Raw genomic sequence first — 19,019 nt, 5'->3', positions numbered from 1 at the left:
TCCATCCATTTTTTGGTAAGTGACATAGTTCCATTATCCTTTATGGTTCAACATTTTTATTGCAAACCAGTAGCTTCTCATCTGAGCCACACCTTTAGGATGGTTAAGTGTTCCCCTATGACTCTCAGCAGCGCAGAAAGATTTAAGACCAGCCAGTGGCAACAACTAACTGATGAGAAACAAAAAAGGGGAGAGGGGATTCATCTTGGGATGAAAAGAGGCCAGAGAGCCACAGAGAAAACTGGAAAATCTTAGTCAAGGCTGTGGAAGACATCGCAGCTCACACCTGATGACGGATGGGAGGGCTTCTCCTGTAACCAGCCCCGGGGACTGACAGCCCTGCCGCCTAGCAAGAAGGCCTGGCGTTCTCCTGGGGTGTGGCAGCAGCCGAGGCCCAGGGCAAGGCAGGGCATGCCGCCTGCTTGTGCAACTCCTTCTTCTAGTCAAGCATCCATCTTCCAGATCTTATCTGACTGTTCAGGTACAGCTTGTGTTTTTCAGAGGAGTCTCCTTTAACATTCAGGGGCAGACCTCTGAGCTACACTCCCTACCCTATTTTTTTTTTTTTTTTTTTTTTTTTTTTGGTGGTACTAGGGGTGGAACCCAGAGGATTTCTGCCTCCGGGCTACACTCCCAGACCTGTTTTATATATTTTTATTTGGAAACAGGGTCTCTTAAGCCAGTGCGGCTGGCTTCAAACCTGCACGATTCTCCTATCTCCGACTCCCAAGTGTAGGGATTACAGGCGTGCGCCACCACACAGGCTCCCTACCCTATTTTTTATTTTTATTTTGAAACAGAATCTCACTAGATTAAGGAGCGTCTCACTACTCACTGAAGCTGGCCTCAAACCTATGATCCTTTTGTCTCAGCCTCCCAAGTACTGGGATTACAAATGTGTACCCCTATGCCCAGGTTGGAAGAATTTTTTTTTTTTTTCAGTACTAGGGATGGAACCCAGGAGCATTTTACCTCTGATCTACATGCCCAGACCTGTTTTTTATTCTTTCTTTTGAAACAGAGTCTCACTGAGTTGCAAAGGGCCTAAGTAGCTGAGGCTGTCTGTGAACTGTGATCCTCCTGTCCCAGACTCCCGAATGCTGGGATTACAAGTGTGAGCCACCAGGCCCAGCTCAGCTTGGGAGAATTTAAATGACTTTAATAACACCTTTGAAAAACAGGGCAGTGGGCATAACACAAAAATAATGTATTCTCTAGAACAGAAACACAGTAGTTTGGTCCTCTCCTTGGTCCAATGACTAGAATTTTCTATTTGGGGCTGGAGATTTAGCTCAGTGGTGGAGTGTTTGCTTACTGAGCAGACATCAGGACCTGGGTCCAATCCACAGAACCAAAATAATAATAAAAATAACAATAATAATTTTAAAAGGCTTCTTTTTCTTCTGTGAAATGAAAAAATTTCTTACTGGTGAGGGACAGGAGATACACCTATCTCCTTGGACCACTTCCAAAAGTAAAGGAATTGTGTGGTTCTGGGGATTGAACTCAGGGCTTTCTACCTCTGAGCTACATCCCCAGCCATTATTATTACTATTATTATTTTTTTTTTTCTTTGAAACAAGGTCTAAGTTGCTAAGAGTCTCACTAAGTTGTTGAGGCCAGACTGGAACTTGTGATCTTCCTGTATTAGCCTCCCACATCTGGGGTTACAGGTATGCACCACCACACCTGGTTGAAATAGTATTCTTTTTAGAATTCTCTCATCCCGTGGGGTGTTGCAGTATGCACGTATGATCCAGTACTTAGGAGGCCGAGACAGAAGGAGCACAAGTTCAAGGCCAGCCTCAGCAATTTAGGGAGGCCTTCTCTTAGGGAGAATCTGCTTCAAAATAAATAAAAAATAGGGCTGAGGGTTAAAAAGTAGAATGCCCCTGGGTTCAATCTTCAGTAGTACCATAGTACCAAAAAATGAAAATTTAGCCGGGTGTGGTGGCGCATGCTTATAATCCCAGCACTTGGGAGGCTGAGACATGAGGATGGCAGTTTGTGGACAGCCTCAGCTACTTAGTGAGGCCCTCCACGCCTTAGTGAGACCTTGTTTAAAAAAAATAAAATAAAATAGGGCAGGGGATTGTAGCTCAGAGATCGAATGCCCCTGAGTTCCATCACCAGACCTGCAAAAAAATAAAATAAATGATTTTTATTCATCAGTTCTGTGAACCTTTTCCCAAATCCCCAACCAGTCATCTGGAAATGGCTTTGTGCTGATTTACAGGGAATGTCATTTTTCCTCTTTGCTGCCTCAGAACAATGCTGGCTGAGTTGGCTGTCAGAATGTGTGTCTAGATGGTTCTAGATGACTTTCCAAGATTGCTTTCAGTTCTATGAGTTTGGGAAACAAACTCATAGAACTGAAACAAAAGTCCACTGCCCTGTCTAACCATCTCTTCCCCCTTCACACAACACAGCCCTGCCACAGTGTGTGGGTTCTGAGTGGTTGTGCAAACCGGAGAAGGGTGACTGGATGCAAGTTAAACAGAAGCAAATTCCTTGGTAACCTCTTACAGGCAGTGAAAACGCCGGCCTGGAATCCCAACAGCAGGCAACACTCAGCACCTGGTGCGGCGCTCAGCCTCTGCGGGAAGGGCAAGGGCCCGCAGCTGCCCGCTCAGAGGCTGTACCTCAGCACCCCAGGGGCTTCAGGGTGTCTTGTGATCTTTACACCTGTCTGCACCCCACTATTAAAATAACTAACTTTTGCCAGGTGTGGTGGTGCACACTTGTAATCCCAGTACCTGGGAGGCTGAGACAGGAGGATTACAGGTTCAAAGCTAGCCTCAGCTACTTAGTGGGGCCCTCGGCAACTTAGTGAGACCCTGTTTCAAAATAAAAAGGGCTATGGGTAGCCGGGCGTGGTGGCACACACTTGTAATCCCAGCATTTGGGAGGCTGAGACCTGGAGGATCGCGGTTCGCGGACAGCCTCGGCTACTTAGTGAGGCCCTCTGCAACTCAGTGAGACCCGGTTTCAAAATAAAGAATAAAAAGTAGGGCAAGGGGTGTATCTCGGAGGTCGAATGTCCCTGGGTTCCAACCCCAAACCCGCAAAAAAAAAAAAAAAAAAAAAGGCTATGGGTGTAACTTGGAGGTAGAGTCAACTCTGGGTTCAATTTCTAAGTACTACCAAAAATGGAAGAAGAAAAAGGAGAAGGAGGAGAAGGAGAAGGAAGAAGAAAAGGAAGAAAGGACATGAAGAAGAAGAAGAAGAAGAAGAAGAAGAAGAAGAAGAAGAAGAAGAAGAAGAAGAAGAAGAAGAAGGAGGAGGAGGAGGAGGAGAAATGTTTAACAAACATTTTTTGTATGTGTGGTACTGGAGATGGAACCATGGGGCTTTTCTACCTCCGAGCTATACTGTGACCTATTTTATATTTTTAATTTGAAACAGGGTCTCACTAAGCTAGCTGAGGCTGGCTTCGAACCCGTGCAATCCTCCTGTCTCAGCCTCCCAAGCGCGGGGATTACAAGCGTGCGCCACCGCGCCCGGCTAGCAAACTTCTAATGTGTTCCTTGCTAAGGATGCAGCTGTGAGGCAGGCAGATGCAGCCTCGGCTTTTCAGAGGACTTAATCCTAGTGAAGGGAGCGGGGTCAATTAGTAAGTGGTACTGTTGTGGACACTGCTAAATTATGGGAGAAATAGTGAAGGGCTGAGCCAAGAGGTGACCAGGAATCTGGTCTTGTGGGTCCCTTAGACACTGGTGTTGAGCCTGGTGTGGTGGCGCATGCTTCTCATGCCAGTACTTGGGAGGCCGACACAGGATTGCAGGTTCGTGGCCAGCCTCAGCTACTTAGTGAAGTCCTCTGCAAATTAGTGAGACCCTGTTTCAAAATATAGAGTATAAAATAGGGGGCCGGGCATGGTGACGCACGCTTGTAATCCCAGCATTCGGGAGGCTGAGACTGGAGGATCGCAGTTTGGGGACAGCCTCAGGTACTTAGTGAGGCCCTCTGCAACTCAGTGAGAATTGGTTTCAAAATAAAAAAAAGAATAAAAAATAGGGCAGGAGGTGTAGCTCGGAGGTTGAATGCCCCTGGGTTCCATCCCCAGACCTGCAAAATAAACAAATAGATAAATAAGTAAATAAATAAATAAATAGGGCTGGGGATGTAGTTCAGAGGTAAAATGCCCCTGAGTTCAATCCCCAGCACCAAAAATAAATAAATAAATAAATAAATAAATTGGTGGTGTTGCTGAGAGTGTTAGTATACTCCCATAATCCCAGCCACTGGAGAGGCTGAAGTTCCTGGCCAGCCAAGCATGGTGGTACAGCCCTATAACCCCAGTATACTTGGGAGGCTGAGACAGGAGGATCTCAGGCTTGAGACCAGCCTTAGCAACTGAATGAGGCCCTTAGCAGCTTAGTGAGACCCTGCTTCAAAATAAAATAAAAAGGGCTGCGGATGTAGCTCAATGGTAGAGTGCTTGTTATTTTAAAATCATTGGGATGCTGGGCGTGGTGGTACACACCTGTAATCTCAGTACTTAGGAAGCTGAGACAGGAGGATCTCAGGTTTAAGGACAGCCTCAGAAACTTGATGAGACTCTCAACAACCACGTGAGACTCTCTCAAAATAAAAAGATAGAAAGGGTGGGGGGTGTGGCTTGAGGGTAGAATGCCCCTGGGTTCCATCCCCAGTACCACCAAATAAAAAATAAAATGAAGCCAAGCATGGTGGCGCATGCTTTTAGTCCCAGCATTCAGGAGGCTGAGATGGGAGGATCACAGTTCGCAGACGGCCTCATGTACTTAGTGAGGCCCTTTGGAACTCAATGAGGCCCTATTTCAAAATAAGGAATAATAAATAGCACTTGGGGTGTAGCTTCTGGGTTCCATCCTCAGCACCGCAGAGGAAAAAAAAATGAAATAAATAAATAAATGGGAAGTCATTAGCGGACATTAAGTTGGGAAGTATCATAGCCTATTTACTTATTTTTTATATTTTGGTGCTGTTGGTGATTGGACCCAGGGGTGCTCTACCTCTGAGCTACACCTCCAACCCATTTTATTATTTTTTATTTGCAAACAGGGTCTCATTAAGTTGCTGAGAGCCTCTCAAAGTTTCTGAGGCTGTTTACCAACCTATGATCCTAGTGTCTCAGCCTCCCAAATACTGGGGCCACAGGTGTGCGCTATCATGCCCAGGTCCAATGGTCTTCTTTATGCGTGTTTTATGTATCATATCTATCTATCTATCTATCTATCTATCTATCTATCTATCATCATCATCTGTCTCTCTGGCAGTACTGGGGACTGAACTCAGGAACATTCTATCTCTGAGCTACACTCCAAGACCTTTTTTTTTTTTTTTTTTTTTTTGTGTGTGTGTGTGTGTGTATGTCTGGGGATGGAACCCAAGGGCATTCGAACTCCAAGCTACACCCCCTGCCCTATTTTTTAATTCTTTATTTTGAAACCAAGTCTCACTGAGTTGCAGAGGGCCTCACTAAGTAGCTAAGGCTGTCCGCAAACCACGACCCTCTGGTCTCAGCCTCCCAAATGCTGGGATTACAAGCATGCGCCACCATGCCCAGCTCCAATACCTATTTTTTATTCTTTATTTCAAAACAGAGCCTCACTAAGTTGCAGAGGACCTCACTAAGTAGCTGAGGCTGTCCTTGAATCTGTGATCCTCCTGTCTCAGCCTCCCAAGTACTGGAATCATGAGCGTGCCCCACCATGCCTGGCCACATGTTTAATACGTTGGTTGTGGCTGAGGGTGTAGCCCAGTGGTAGAGCATTTGCCCATCGTGTGCAAGGTCCTGGCATCCACTCACCAGTTGACTGTGGTTGTTATTTGGAGGAGGGTTTCTAAGGGGGGCAGAATAAATGCAAAGACACGATGCCTGGAAGCCTGAGCGATGAGAACTTGGATTGGGCGAGTAGCACAGAGGGGATAGAATAGACTATGAGAATCAGGACAGATAAGACCTCTGGAAACCTTGCACACTGGGGGTGGGAGATGATTAATTAGTAATGGCAAGAAGGTACCATCTCTAGAGGTAAAGGCTTCAGCCTTGAGACAGCCTGCCATGAGGCAAGGCCGTGCTGGGGCCAGTGAGGCCGGGATCAGAGCCTGCTGAGTTAGGCTGGTGCCGGGGCCAATGGCTGGCATCAGAACCTGCCGTGAGACAAGGCCGGTGCTGGGGCCTCCGAGGCCAGTATCAGAGCCTGCCTTGAGGCTAGGCCGGTGCTGGGTCCAGCGAGGCCAGGATCGGGGCCTCCAATGAGGCAAGGCCGCTGCTTGAGCCAGCGAGGTCTGGATCAGTCCACCGGGTAGCCAGGCCACTACTGGGGCCGTCAAGAGTGGGATCGGTACTTGCAACGCGGCATGCACAGAGAAATATCGCAGAAAATAAAAATCAGATGCTTCCCCTAAGCAGCAAAAACTAGGAGGAAAGGGGCAACAGGAAGTGGTGGAGCTATAGAATGGGCCCTATAGTGAAGCAACTAAGGTGACCAATCAGAGGGTATGGAGCCTCTTTAAAACGTAGGAGGTACATAAACAAATGCATCAAAGTTAATCACCAAATAAGCATGGGATTGAGGGAGGGAATGGGATGGGGGCTGGATGAGGGCTAATTGGATGATGTGTCTTGTATATTCTCTCAAGTCTTGTACTCCAATGTGATATATGATTACAATGTACCAATTAAAAAATAATGAATAATAAATAAATAAATAAAATCACTAAAAATGGATCATTGACTGTTAAATGCAAAACTATAAAATTATAGAAAATGACAAAAAAAAAATTTAATTTGCCGGGCTAGGTGGCGCAGGCTTGTAATCCCAGCATTCTGGAGGCTTAGACCCGGAGGATTGCGGTTTGCAGACAGCCTCAGCTACGTAGTGAGGCTCTTTGCAACTCAGTGAGACCCAGTTTCAAAATAATAGGTCAGGGGGTATAGCTTGGAGGTTGAATGCCCCTGGGTTCCATCCCCCAACCCGTAAAAATAAAAATAATAATTTTACTTATTTATTTATTTATTTATTGTGGTACTGGGGGTTGAAGGAATGCAGGAAGAGGAATCTAAGATATTGACAATATTAGTATATGGAATCTATTAGAAATAAGAAAGTAGGATATTAGAATTAAAGTAGGACCCTTGTAGAAGTAAGAGAGTAACAAAAACATGTAAGAGTGCTGTGAGGAGACATTCCCCTCTCCTTATAAAATTAAAATGTGAAGATATAGAATTAACTTAGAATAAAACTGCAAGTTTCTGCTTCGGTAACCCCACTCGCCAATATAAAGTACAACTTGTAAGTTCCTGCTTATGATAACTGCCTGAGTTCTGGCTTCTGTGAAACTGCTTGCTTATGCCCCAGCTACCTTAATGTCAAAAGTTGTTTTAATTTAAAAACCTAGGTTACTCTTAGAAATTATTTTAAGGATAGACTTGTCTTTCAAAATTCTTGATGCTAAGAGTTGTTTCTTTAAAGTTTGAGATATTTTAAAATAGTATAAAGTAGTTTAGGGAGTGAAGCTATTTTTCTTGGAAGTGAGTCCCAAGCCCGCCACAGCTTTATCTAAAGAAAACACCTGGTACTCATGGGCCAGCTGAAGGTTACCATAGTAACCAAGCATGAAAGAGAAAGTCACTCCTTGGCGGGCGGTGACGTAGAAAGGCTGTCCTTTAAAACTATTTGCTGTGATTCAAGTGTGTGTGTGCTTTCTTTTGAAATCATTGGTTGTACTTGTTTACCTTTTTATTTGATTGGTTGTATCCTACTTTTTGGCGGGCTGTGACGTGTGTAACCACCCCTCCAGGGGCTATAAATATAGAGCCTGAAGTGTGCTCGGGGTCGACTCTGACCACTCGCTCTCTGTTGGTGAGGCTGGACGTTGGCTCGGCCAGGGCACTCCCTGGTAGCCACCCGGACAGTTCCTCAAACCACAGGCGGGCTTGTAAAAGAGCTTCGACCACTGGCTAGCCAGTACAAAGAGCTGCAGCACAATAAAACTCTGCCCGTGTGTTACATCCTTGGTGTGTTCTTTGTTATTTGGGCAAGGGGGCGCATCTCGGACCCTAACAGGGGTGGAACCCAGAGGCTTTCTACTTCCAGGCTATTCTCCCAGACCTATTTTATACTTTATTTGGAGACAGGGTCTCACAAAGTTGCTGAGATCCTCATTAAGTAGCTGAGGCTGGCTTCGAACCTGCGCAGTCCTCCTGTCTTAGCCTCCCAAGTGTGGGGATTACAAGCGTGCACCACCACTCCCGGCTTATTCTTTATTTTGAAACAAGGGTGTCACTAAGTTGCCGAGGACCTCACTAAGAATCACTAAGAAGTGGAGGCTGGCCACAAACCTGCGATCCTCCTGTCTCAGCCTCCCATTATTTTTATTTTATTTTATTTTAAGTACTGGGGATGGAACACAGGGGCATTCTACCTTTAAGCTACACCTCAGCCCTATTTTTTGTTCTTTATTTTGAAACAGGGTCTCAGTGAGTTGCAAAGAACCTCATTAAGCAAGTGGAGGCTGTCTGCAAACTGTGATCCTCTCCTCTCAGCCTCCCGAATGCTGGGATTACAAGTATGCGCCAACACACCCAGTTCTGTTATTTTATTTTGAAATAGGACTTCACTAGGTTTTTGAGAGTCTCACTGCTTGCTGAGTCTGTCCTCAAACCTGTGATCTTTATGTCTCAGCCAGGTATGTGCCACCATACCCTGTTTGCAGACAGATCTTGAGGAAGAAATAAAGAAAAATACACTTTACAGTAAAAGAGTGATTCCTCTGGGCTGGGAGGAAAAGACAGAGGTCAGTGAGTTCTGAGGCAGATGGTGCCTGTCACCAGCTTCCTGGAACTGCGGGACCCCGGGGGAACGTTTGGTTATGGCAAGTCGTAGCAGATGAGAGGCTGACCACCCCGATCCTGCCCCCAATTCCCGAGTGCCTTGAGGGACAAAGTAGCAGAGAGCAAGTAAACTGGAGCAACATGTAAAGCTATACATGGAGACAATGCAGGCATATTTTCTGGGACAGAGGCCCAAATGGATGATGTGTGGTCCCTTCTCCCAGCCTACGCCCTGGGGCTATGTAAATCTTTTTTTTTTTTGTACTGGGGATTGAACCCAAGGGCATTCTATCCCTCTCTCTTAACCCTATTTCCTTCCTTTCTTCCCTCCTTCCTTCCTTCCTTCCCTCCTCTATTGGAATTGAACCAGGGAGCCTTCTACCTCTGAGCTACTCCCCAAGCTGTTTTGTTTTGAAACAGGGTCTCACTAAGTTGTTGCAAGTCTTGCTAAATTGTTGAGGCTAGTCTTGAACCTGTGATCCTCCGGTCTAGTCTTCCAAGTACTGGCATTATAGGCATTTTTTTGTTGTTGTCATTACTGGGGATTGAACCAAGGGGCATTCCACCTTTGAGCTATACACCCATCCATTTTTATTTTTGTTTTGAACAGATCTTGCTAGGTTCATGAGAGCCGTGCTACATTACTGAGGCTATCCTTGAACCTGTTATCATGTCTCAGCCTCTCAAGTACTGAAATTACAGACATGTGCCACCACACCTGACTTGTGTAAATCAGGTTAGGAGTTCCAGAAAAGATGAAAGCTACTTCCTTTACTGAACTAGGAGATTGTCTAAAGCTGAGTTTTAATATAAAAGAATGGATATGTGACAGTACTTATATATCTAATTTATGTGCCGGGACATTATTGACATTATGTGTGTGTGTGTGTGTGTGTGTGTGTGTGTGTGTGTGTGTGTTTCAGTACTAGGGATGGACCCCAGGGGCATTCTACCTCCAAGCTACACCCCAAGCCCTATTTTTTATTCTTTATTTTGAAACAGGGTCTCACTGAGTTGCAAAGGGCCTCACTAAGTAGCTGAGGTTGTCCACGAATCGTGATCCTCCTATCTCAGTCTCCTGAATGCTGGGATCACAAGTGTGCGTCACCACATCTGGTTTATATTATTTAATTAAAAAAATTATTTTTTCTGTACGAAGGATCGAACCCAGGGACACTCTATCTCTGAACTACACCCCCAGCCCTATTTTTTATATTTTATTTTGAAACAGGGTCTCACTAAGTTGCAGAGAGCCTCACTAAGTAGCTGAGACCTACAACCTGGCCGTGAACGTGGAATTCTCCTGTGTTAGCCTCCTAAGTACTGGGATTACAAGCGTGGGCCACCACACCTGGCTTTAGTTTAAAAGTATTCTAAACAAGTTTGGTGTGGTGGTGCACGACTATAATCCCAGTACTTGGGAGGTTGAGATAGGAGGATCACAAGTTCAAGACCTGTCTCAGCAACTTAGTGAGACCCTGTTTCCAAATTAAAAAAAAAAAAAAAATAGAGCCGGGCGTGGTGTCGCACGCTTGTAATCCCCGTTGAGACAGGAGGCTGAGACAGGAGGATCGCACAGGTTTAAAGACAGCCTCAGCTACTTAGTGAGGCTTTCAACAACTTAGTGAGACCCTGTTTCCAAATAAAATATAAAAATGGTCTGGGAGTATTAGCCCGGAGGTAGAAAGCCTCTGGGTTCCACCCCTAATACCAAAAAAAAAAAAAAAAAATAGGGCTGAGGTGTAGCTTAGATGTAGAATGGCCTTGGATACAATCTACACACACACACACACACACACACACACACACACACACACACCCACCCCCTAAATTAATGTGCTGAGGAAGATCAGTGACATTGTTCATTTCAGTTTTTCTAGAAACTTTGTCTTTTGACCCCTCAGACCCAAAGCAGTGTCTCTTCTCTCAACCCACACACCCTATCCCACCCACATACTCACCACAGAAAGCAGGAAGTGCCCAAATCCAAAAAGATGAATTGCAAACCTTCAGAGTGGGCTAGTTGACACTGTTGTTGAGATTACACAATGCCACACAGTAGGATCAGTGCCTATTCCTGGTGCCTTAATGTTACTCAAAGATTTAGAAAAATATTTTCATAGTAAGAGAAACTAGCTGGGTGTGGTGGCCCAGGCCTATAACCCCAAGATTTGGAAGGCGGAGACAGGAGGATTCCGGATTCCGGACAGCCTCAACTACTTAGTGAGGCCCTTTGCAACTCAGTGAGACTCTGTTTCAAAATAAAGAATAAAAAACAGGACTGGGGGTGTAGAATGCTTCTGGGTTCCATCTCCACTACTGCAAATAAAAATAAATAAATAGAGCCAGGCGTGGTGGTGCAGGCTTGTAATTCCCGCACTTGGGAGGCTGAGACAGGAGGATCACACAGGCTCGAAGCCAGCCTCAGCTACTTAGTGAGGCTCTCAGTAACTTAGTGAGACCCTGTTTCCAAAAATAGGTCTGGGAGTATAGCCCGGAGGTAGAAAGCCTCTGGGTTCCACCCCCAGTACCACAAAATAAATAAATAAATAAATAAATAAATAAATACCCCAAAATGAAAAGGGCTGAGAATGTAGCTTAGAGGCAGAATGCCACTGGGTGTAACTCTCAGTACCACACGCACACAATGATGATAATCATAAGATACAAATAAGAAACTAGGTTAAATTATGAACTAGAATGCAAAATTTACATTAAAAATGATGAAATCCCAGACTTCAAAGGGACATCTTTCTTGCAGGGAAGGGGGCCTCTCTGCTGCAGAACTCCACGTGAGTGCGTTTCTGTGGAAAAGTTCAAGCGGCCCTGGCCTGGTGCCTGGCGTGGCTCGGGGCCACCTCCCAGGGCTGGGGCTGCGGCTCCCCAGGGATCGCATTCCCCGGGTGTCTCCTCGCGTTTCGGAACTCACAGCCCCTCGGCGCTGGCGCAACCCGAGAATATAGCTCGATTCCACCTCGTCCTTTCCCCAGAAATGGAGCATCAGCAACTTTAAAGGACCTGCCTGGGCCGGGTGGGGTGAGGGTGAACGTAGGCTCCCAGCCTCCTTGACTGACCAAACACAACTGGGGGTCCAAACACGCGCACGAAGAATCTCCGGCGCTCACCCCCGCCCACTCTTCACCATGCTCGTCGGTTATTGGGTGCTCTCTATTGGCGTTTATGGCGCTCGTGACGGTGCTTGGAAAAGTTTGGTAATTTAATGACTGCTGGTTCTGGAACAAAAGCATCCGAGCCCGGCCCAGGGGCTGCTGGAGGGGAGGTGGGTGGATGGGGGGGCCACAGATTTGTTCGGTATCTCGGTCCCAGGAATCCGCCCGATGGGGGGGAAGGGCTCAGAGGTGCGAACGCAGCGGGGCGCGGGCAGCCCTTCCCGCACGCGCGACCCGCGGGAGGGAGCTGGCCCCGGCGGCGGCTGGTGCAATCTCCCCGGCGCCTTGCAGTGACCAAGGAGGGGGGTGGGAGAGCTAGACGCTAGGAGGAGCAATGGCTCGTAGCCTGGGCTCCGGAGCGCGACCAATGGGGACGCGAGGTTCGGGGTGAGAACCAATCAGCGCGGGCCTGCACGGCGGGCCAATGGGCGCCGGCGGGGCGCTGGAGGAAGGCAGCGGGTTGGCTGGGCGGCGGACTCGCGCCGCGGCTGCTGAGGGACGCGGTGTCCACGCGGTCGGTGCTCTCGCTCTCGCTGCGGGCGCTGCCGCTGCATCATGGACGCCCCCAAGCAAGTGGTCAACTTCGGGCCCGGGCCCGCTAAACTGCCGCGCTCGGTAGGTCCCGCCAAGCCGGTGGGTGCGAGGGTTGGTTTGCATCCCTGCCCTGGGCGCCCGATCCGGCTTTCCGCGCGGAGCCCGCAGCCGCTTTGCACCCTCTTGCACGCCGGGCGCGCGAGCTCCTGCCAGCCGGGGGCGGGAGGAATGCCGCGGGCCGGGAAGCCGCGCACCTGCACGCCCCGGGGCTCGGCCTTCCCCCTGCCCGGCTGGAGCGGGTGGGAAAGGGGGCGGCGGAGAAGAACCGGCTTTGATCTCGGCTCTGCTGCGATCCTCTGAGCGGAGGAGACGCGTGCACGTAACGTGAGTGAATGATAAACGGGAGTGATAGGTGTTAGCGTTGCGTACCGCAGTGGATCTCGCTAATCGAAGGGGATTGCAAACTAAAAGCCCGCTGGTGTCCCCACCCCCACGGTGCTTGATTCAACCTTCGCTTGGGAACCTGCCGGTCAGAAAATAAAATTGAAAGCCCCCGGTGTCGCTTCTCCCTCCCAGCCCTCTGTGGAATGGATCCCACCCTAAATCCTTTCCCCTCGGTGCCTTTTCTAACCACCTGTCCTCTCAAGGCATCCGAGTGTTCTAACTCTAGTGGGCTTCTAACTCTAGTAGTGTTCTAACTCTAGTCGGCGTAGTCCAGTTCTAGCCACTTTGTCCTGGGACCAACGGAAAGACGAGATGCTCGTCCCGGCCGCAGCCCCGCGAGCGAGCGGAGGCTGGAGGACCTCGCTCCCCGCCCTCCCAGCCCCAGCCCCACCAGGTGGGGAGGGCGACTTTCTGGTGAGCCCTGAGCCATTGACGAGCTGTCCGGCGCTGTTATCTGATCGTTGTAGCAGCGTGGGGGCACAGCCAAGTATTTTATCATCCTTTGTTGAGCAGAGTAGAGATCTCTCCGGGACAGAGCCGCCTCTGTGTGGAGGCAGAACAGAGAATCTTACAGTGCGAGAGGGGAAAGGTCATCTTGCTAATTTAGGGGCAGCGCTCGCAGTAGCAGAGAACAGAGCTACTTTTTTTTTTTTACCCCCTCGGTTATTACAGTTCATTTTAGAACTGCTAGAACTGTGGAAACTGTTCCTGTATTCTCCCTCCCTCCTAGCCTGTTTTTGGAGTCTCCCAAGTTCACAGTAATTTTTTTAGGAAATTGATTATAAGGGCCGTTGGCATCTATAATATGCTTATTTGTTCTCCTGTTGTCCTGTAACTGAAAGGCAGCTTTTTTTAGGGGGGGGGGGATTGAACCTAGGGGCATTCTACCTCTGAGCTACACCTCCAGTCCTATTTTTTATTCCTTATTTTGAAACAGAATCTCTGTTGCGGAGGGCCTTATTAAAAGTAGCTGAGGCTGGCCTGGAGCCTGCGATCCTCCTGGCTCAGCCTCCCAGCTGGACTATGAGTTTTTTTTTTTTTTTTTTTTTTTTAGGTATTTGGATGGAGCCCAGGAGCATTCTATTTCCGAGCTACACCCCAGCCCTATTTTTTTTTTTTATTCTTTATTTTTTAAACAGGGTCTCACTGAGTTGCAAAGGGCCTCACTAAGCAGCTGTCTGCAAACTGAAATCCTGTCTCAGCCTCGGAAAGCTGGGATTACAAGCATGCGCCATCACACCCACCCTCTAGGTGTCTTGATTTAGTTGAATTGGAGAGAAATTTCCAACTCTTTGACTTTTTGCCTACAATAACAAATACATTTTATAGTTTAGTTGCACGTACTTTGTATATGTGTTTTAGAAAATAGTAAAATACATGCATATAATTATAATGAAAATAAAGGTCAAGTCGGACGTGGCGGCGCACGCTTGTAATCCCAGCATTTGGGGGGCTGAGACCAGAGGATCCCGGTTCAAGGCCAGCCTCGGCTACTTAGTGAGGCCCTCTGCAACTCAGTGAGACCTGGTTTCAAAATAAAGGGCAGGAGGTGCCGCCTGGAGGTTGAATGCCCCTGGGTTCCATCCCCAGACCCGCAAAAAATAAATAAATAAATAAATAAATAAAAATAAAATAAAGGTCAAATAGTATTTAGCATAATTACTTGTGACATACACTGTTTTTGTATTCTATTTTGTTCTAGTTTATTCTATTTCATTACATTAATGAGTTATGACCCACAAAAGGGATTGTGTTCTGCAATTTGGAGAAGATCCCACTGGATTAAAGGGATGTGCTTTCTGGCTAGAAGTCTTAAAACTATCTGTAATGATAAGAGAAATAAGAGGGTTTTTTTTTTTTTTTTTGGTACTAGAGGTTTAACCTAGTGGCCTTCTTTTTCTGAGCCTTACCCCCAGTCCTTTTTATTGTATTATTTAAAAAAATATTTCGAAATAGGTTTTGCCAAGTTTCTGAGGCTGGCTTTGAATCTTTGATGCTTCTGTCTCAGCCTTTCAAGTATTATGACATTGTACCTGGCAGGAAATGCAGTATAAACACTTAGGTTGAGCTGAGCACGTGGCTCATGCTCGTTTGGATTCTGCAGAAGGTCTGCTGCACTTACTTTCTGTTCTGTCCTTAGATCTTTTCTTTTCCTCTTTATGTTTTACTCTGAAAATCCTCCACTCACAAAAGTAGAGAGAATAATATAAAGACTCCAGCTACCCATCCCTGAGACTCCACAACTATCCACGTTTGCCAGTCTTGTTTTAGCGTCCTATAATGACACCTCCTTCCCCCAGGTAAACCCGGGGCCTTTTCTGAGTACGGCCAGCCCTTGGGATGAACCTTAATTCATAACAGGTCCTTTCTTCTTCCTGCCTACCTTGCCTGCCCTAAAATAGAACCTTACACCAAAAAAGATTGGAAAATTGACTTAGCTGTATAACTTTGGTCTAATAGAAAAAAATTTTTTGGCGGTTGTTTTCGGAACTAAAATCACTATGCCTTCTGTACTTTAGCTTTAAGAGAATGGTGGATGAGATTTGTGGAGAGGACATTTTCTAGGGAATGTCTAGGGAATTCTTTTTCTTTTATGCCTTTGGAGCTGGGATTGGTTGTGCACGCCCGTAATCCTAGTACTAGGGAGGCTAAAACAGGAGGATTGGAGGTTCATGGCCAGCTTCAGCAATTTATTGAGGTTCTCAGCAACTTAGTGAGACCCTGTTTCAAAATAAAAAATAAAAAGGGCTGGAGAGTAGCTTGGAGGTAGAATGCCCCTGGGTTAAATCCCTAGTATCCAAAATAGAAAAAAAGTTTCGATACCTTTGGGAAAAGCTTATTAGTGCCAATCAGGTTGTATAATTTCATTCTGGACTTGTGTGTAAGTTGCACCAGTGAGGCTCCTGTGGGAAGGGAGACTGTCAGGGGTTTGGCTGTGGTGGGGACAGAAACCTGGGACCCTGGCAGCCTGCATGTGGACTCTCCCTTCCCCTCCCCAGCTGTGTGTGTGCACAGAGGGAACACAGCATAGTATATGGAAATCACCTTACTTTCTTTTATTTTTTCTAGGTATTGTTAGAGGTACAGAAAGAATTATTAGACTACAGAGGAGTTGGCATTAGTGTTCTTGGTAAGATTTACTTTTGGGTTTTGTGAATGTCCATGTTTCAAGGGGAACTTAAATGCAGAGAACATAGAATTTCTACAGGGTCTTCCTTAGGCTTCTGTAGATACATTTTATACCTTAGTAACTTGGGTCTCATGTTAGAAACAATTTCAAACAGAGCACAAATGCTAGCGAGAGGTATAGACATCTCAGCTTACCATTTTATAATTGGTTTTTGCTAATCACAGGAACCGTATTGGAAAGATACTATATATTTGCCTAAGAGTGCCACTAAACTTATAATATTGCTTCACATTCAATATGCAGTTTTTATTATTTATCTGTTTATTCATTTTTGTGGCACTGGGGGTTGAACCCAAAGTCATTCTACCTCTGAGCTACACCCCCGGTGCTATTTTATTTTTATTTGGAAACAGGATCTTGCTAGGTTGATGAGAGTCTCACTACTTGCTTAGGCTGTTATCCAACCTGTGATCCTCCTCTCTCAAGCCTATGCCACCACACCTGGCTTGACAGTTTTTATTATACTTAAAAACACAGACCTATTAAAGTTTAGAAGTGTACAAACCTTTTCTGAAGATCTTATGCATTAATAATATCATTGTTTCTCTCCCCTGTATTTTTGGGGAAGGGGACTACTGAGTTCTAAAATTTATTTTTTTTTCCCCATAAACAACCTATATTGGCTTCAGTGATAAGCAGAAAAGATAATGTGATGGCTTTCTTCTCTCGGGGAGAATCCACAGACCTTACTTGGTTTATACCCTCCAAAAGCAAAACTTGCTTTCTTTTATTTAATTTTTTTTTTTTTAAGTTCCAAATGCTGTGTGGTATGCAGAGACCATAGGGTTAAACGAATTGCTTGTTTGTGTTAACTTTTCATTCCTGTAGGTTTAGGACATGTACTTAGGTTTCTGTGAAGTGAGATCTTAGTCAGGAGTTTTGTGCTATCTCCCCAAAGACAGACACTGCACATGTATTCCTGTGTGTTTTGGTTTTTGTTGTTGTTTTGTTTTGTTTTTTGGTGATACTGAGGATTGAACCAGGATTTTTTTTTTTTTAACCTCTGAGCTACACCCCTAGCTTTATTTTATATTATTATTATTATTATTATTATTATTATTATTATTATTTGGTGGTACTGAGGTTCCTGGAAACCCTTCTACCTCCGGGCTACACTCCCAGACCTATTTTTATATTTTTTAAAATTTGGAAACAGGGTCTCTTAAGCCAGCAAGGCTGACTTTGAACCTGCTTGATCCTCCTGTCTCCGCCTCCCAAGTGCGGGGATTACAAGCGTGCGCCACCACGCCCGGCTAACTTTGTTTTATTTTGAAACAGGGTCTTGCTAGGTTGCTCAGAGTCTCACTAAGTGGCTGAGACTGGCTTTGACCCTACGATTCTCCTTTTTCAGCCTCCCAAATACTGAGATTACAGGTATGTGCCACCATGCTTGGCTGGATTCTTGTTTTTTTGGTGTGTATATGTGTGGTACTGGGGATTGAACCCAGGGACATTTGACCCATTGAGCTATACCCCCTTTCTATTTTATTTATTTATTTATTTATTATTTTTGTGGTACTGAGGGTGGAACCCAGGAGTTTTTCTACCTCCGAGCTATACTCCCAGACCTATTTTATACTTTACTTGGAAACAGGGTCTCACTAAGTTGGTGAGAACCTCACTCAGTGGCTGAGGCTGGGTGTAAACTTGTTCAATCCTTCTGTCTCAGCCTCCTGTACGCTGGGTTTACAAGCGTGCGAAATCACGCCTGGCTTTTACTTTTTATTTTGAAACAGGTTCTCTCTAAATTGTTGAGGGCCTCACTAAATTGCTGAGACCGGTCTTGAACCTCCTGTCTCAGCCTTCCAAGTTCCAACCACACCTGGCTCTGAATTCCTGTTTTTGAGAAAGAAATGACATGCAGAGTCTAATGAGAGCCGAATGATGAGTTAATATGTGGCTTGTTCATTGAATGTGATACTTGAAAAATCATTCTGCAGGGACTATGAAGCTAAAATGTTCATAATTTGAAAGTCAGTGGATGTCCCCTACCACTGAGCAAACATGGTCCCAAAATTTGAATGCAGAGAAACTTTGCTGTCCCTTTCTTACCTCTGCGTTCATTTTGTAGACGTTTCTGTTCATTTGCTTTTAAACTGAGACTGTTTTTGTCATGTGTCTTTATTTCTACAGAAATGAGTCACAGGTCATCAGATTTTGCCAAGATTATTAACAACACAGAGAACCTTGTGCGGGAATTGTTGTAAGTTTTAAAAAGACCAAAATATGTTAATTTAATTTGGCACTCCATAAACCTGGCTGTCTGCTGTGTTTTTTCTATTCTGTTGGTTGTCAGAATATTTTATAATTAACACTAATCTTTTTAAGCTCCTCCCAAATTTCACCATTAGCGCATGACGCTTTTGATCTGTCTCCTAACCTGCATTTGTGTGTTTTTATTTTCATTTGATATGGTATTTTCAAAGATGTGAAATCATCAGATCTTGGAAAGGATTTTCAGTACTATCTATGCCAGTGAAATTTGCTTGAAAAGGAACTTAAGTGATAAAGAAGTGGTCACTTGTGCCAGGATAATTAAACTGTAGTCTAGTTCAGTGATTCTTTTTTTTTGGTGGTACTGGGGATGGAACCCTTCTACCTCCGGGCTATACTCCCAGACCTATTTTATATTTTTATTTGGAAACAGGGCCTCCTAAGCCAGTGAGGCTGACTTCGAACCTGCGCCATCCTCCTGTCTCTGTCTCCCAAGTGCAGGGATTACAAGCATGGGCCACCACCCCCAGCTAGTTCAGTGATTTTTAAGGTATGGGTCTCCTACTGCCTGTTAGTTACCTGCCTGGTTGGGGTGGATATTTAAAAAATTCAAGGATCACCGGGGTGTGATGGCAGGCGAGGT

The 19,019-nt window shown here is 45.7% G+C and overlaps 1 protein-coding gene across 2 annotated transcripts in view; it reads left to right on the top strand.

Moving 5' to 3' along the window:
- Positions 1-12,549: 12,549 nt before the first annotated feature.
- The window catches only part of PSAT1 (phosphoserine aminotransferase 1), a gene marked incomplete at both ends in the record, with an annotated part of 30,189 nt that continues 23,719 nt past the window's right edge, over positions 12,550-19,019 (top strand). For both annotated transcript variants that reach the window (XM_080709340.1, XM_080709339.1), the window contains 3 exons: positions 12,550-12,609; positions 16,042-16,102; positions 18,296-18,365. In XM_080709340.1, coding sequence (XP_080565466.1) covers positions 12,550-12,609; positions 16,042-16,102; positions 18,296-18,365 — 191 coding nt within the window. The remainder of the gene's footprint in view (positions 12,610-16,041; positions 16,103-18,295; positions 18,366-19,019) is intronic.

Source organism: Muscardinus avellanarius, assembly GCF_963383645.1.
Source record: "Muscardinus avellanarius genome assembly, chromosome: 13".
NCBI classification, from domain to species: domain Eukaryota; kingdom Metazoa; phylum Chordata; class Mammalia; order Rodentia; family Gliridae; genus Muscardinus; species Muscardinus avellanarius.
Note: the sequence above shows the minus strand (reverse complement) of the source record. Positions and strands in the feature narration are given on the sequence as shown.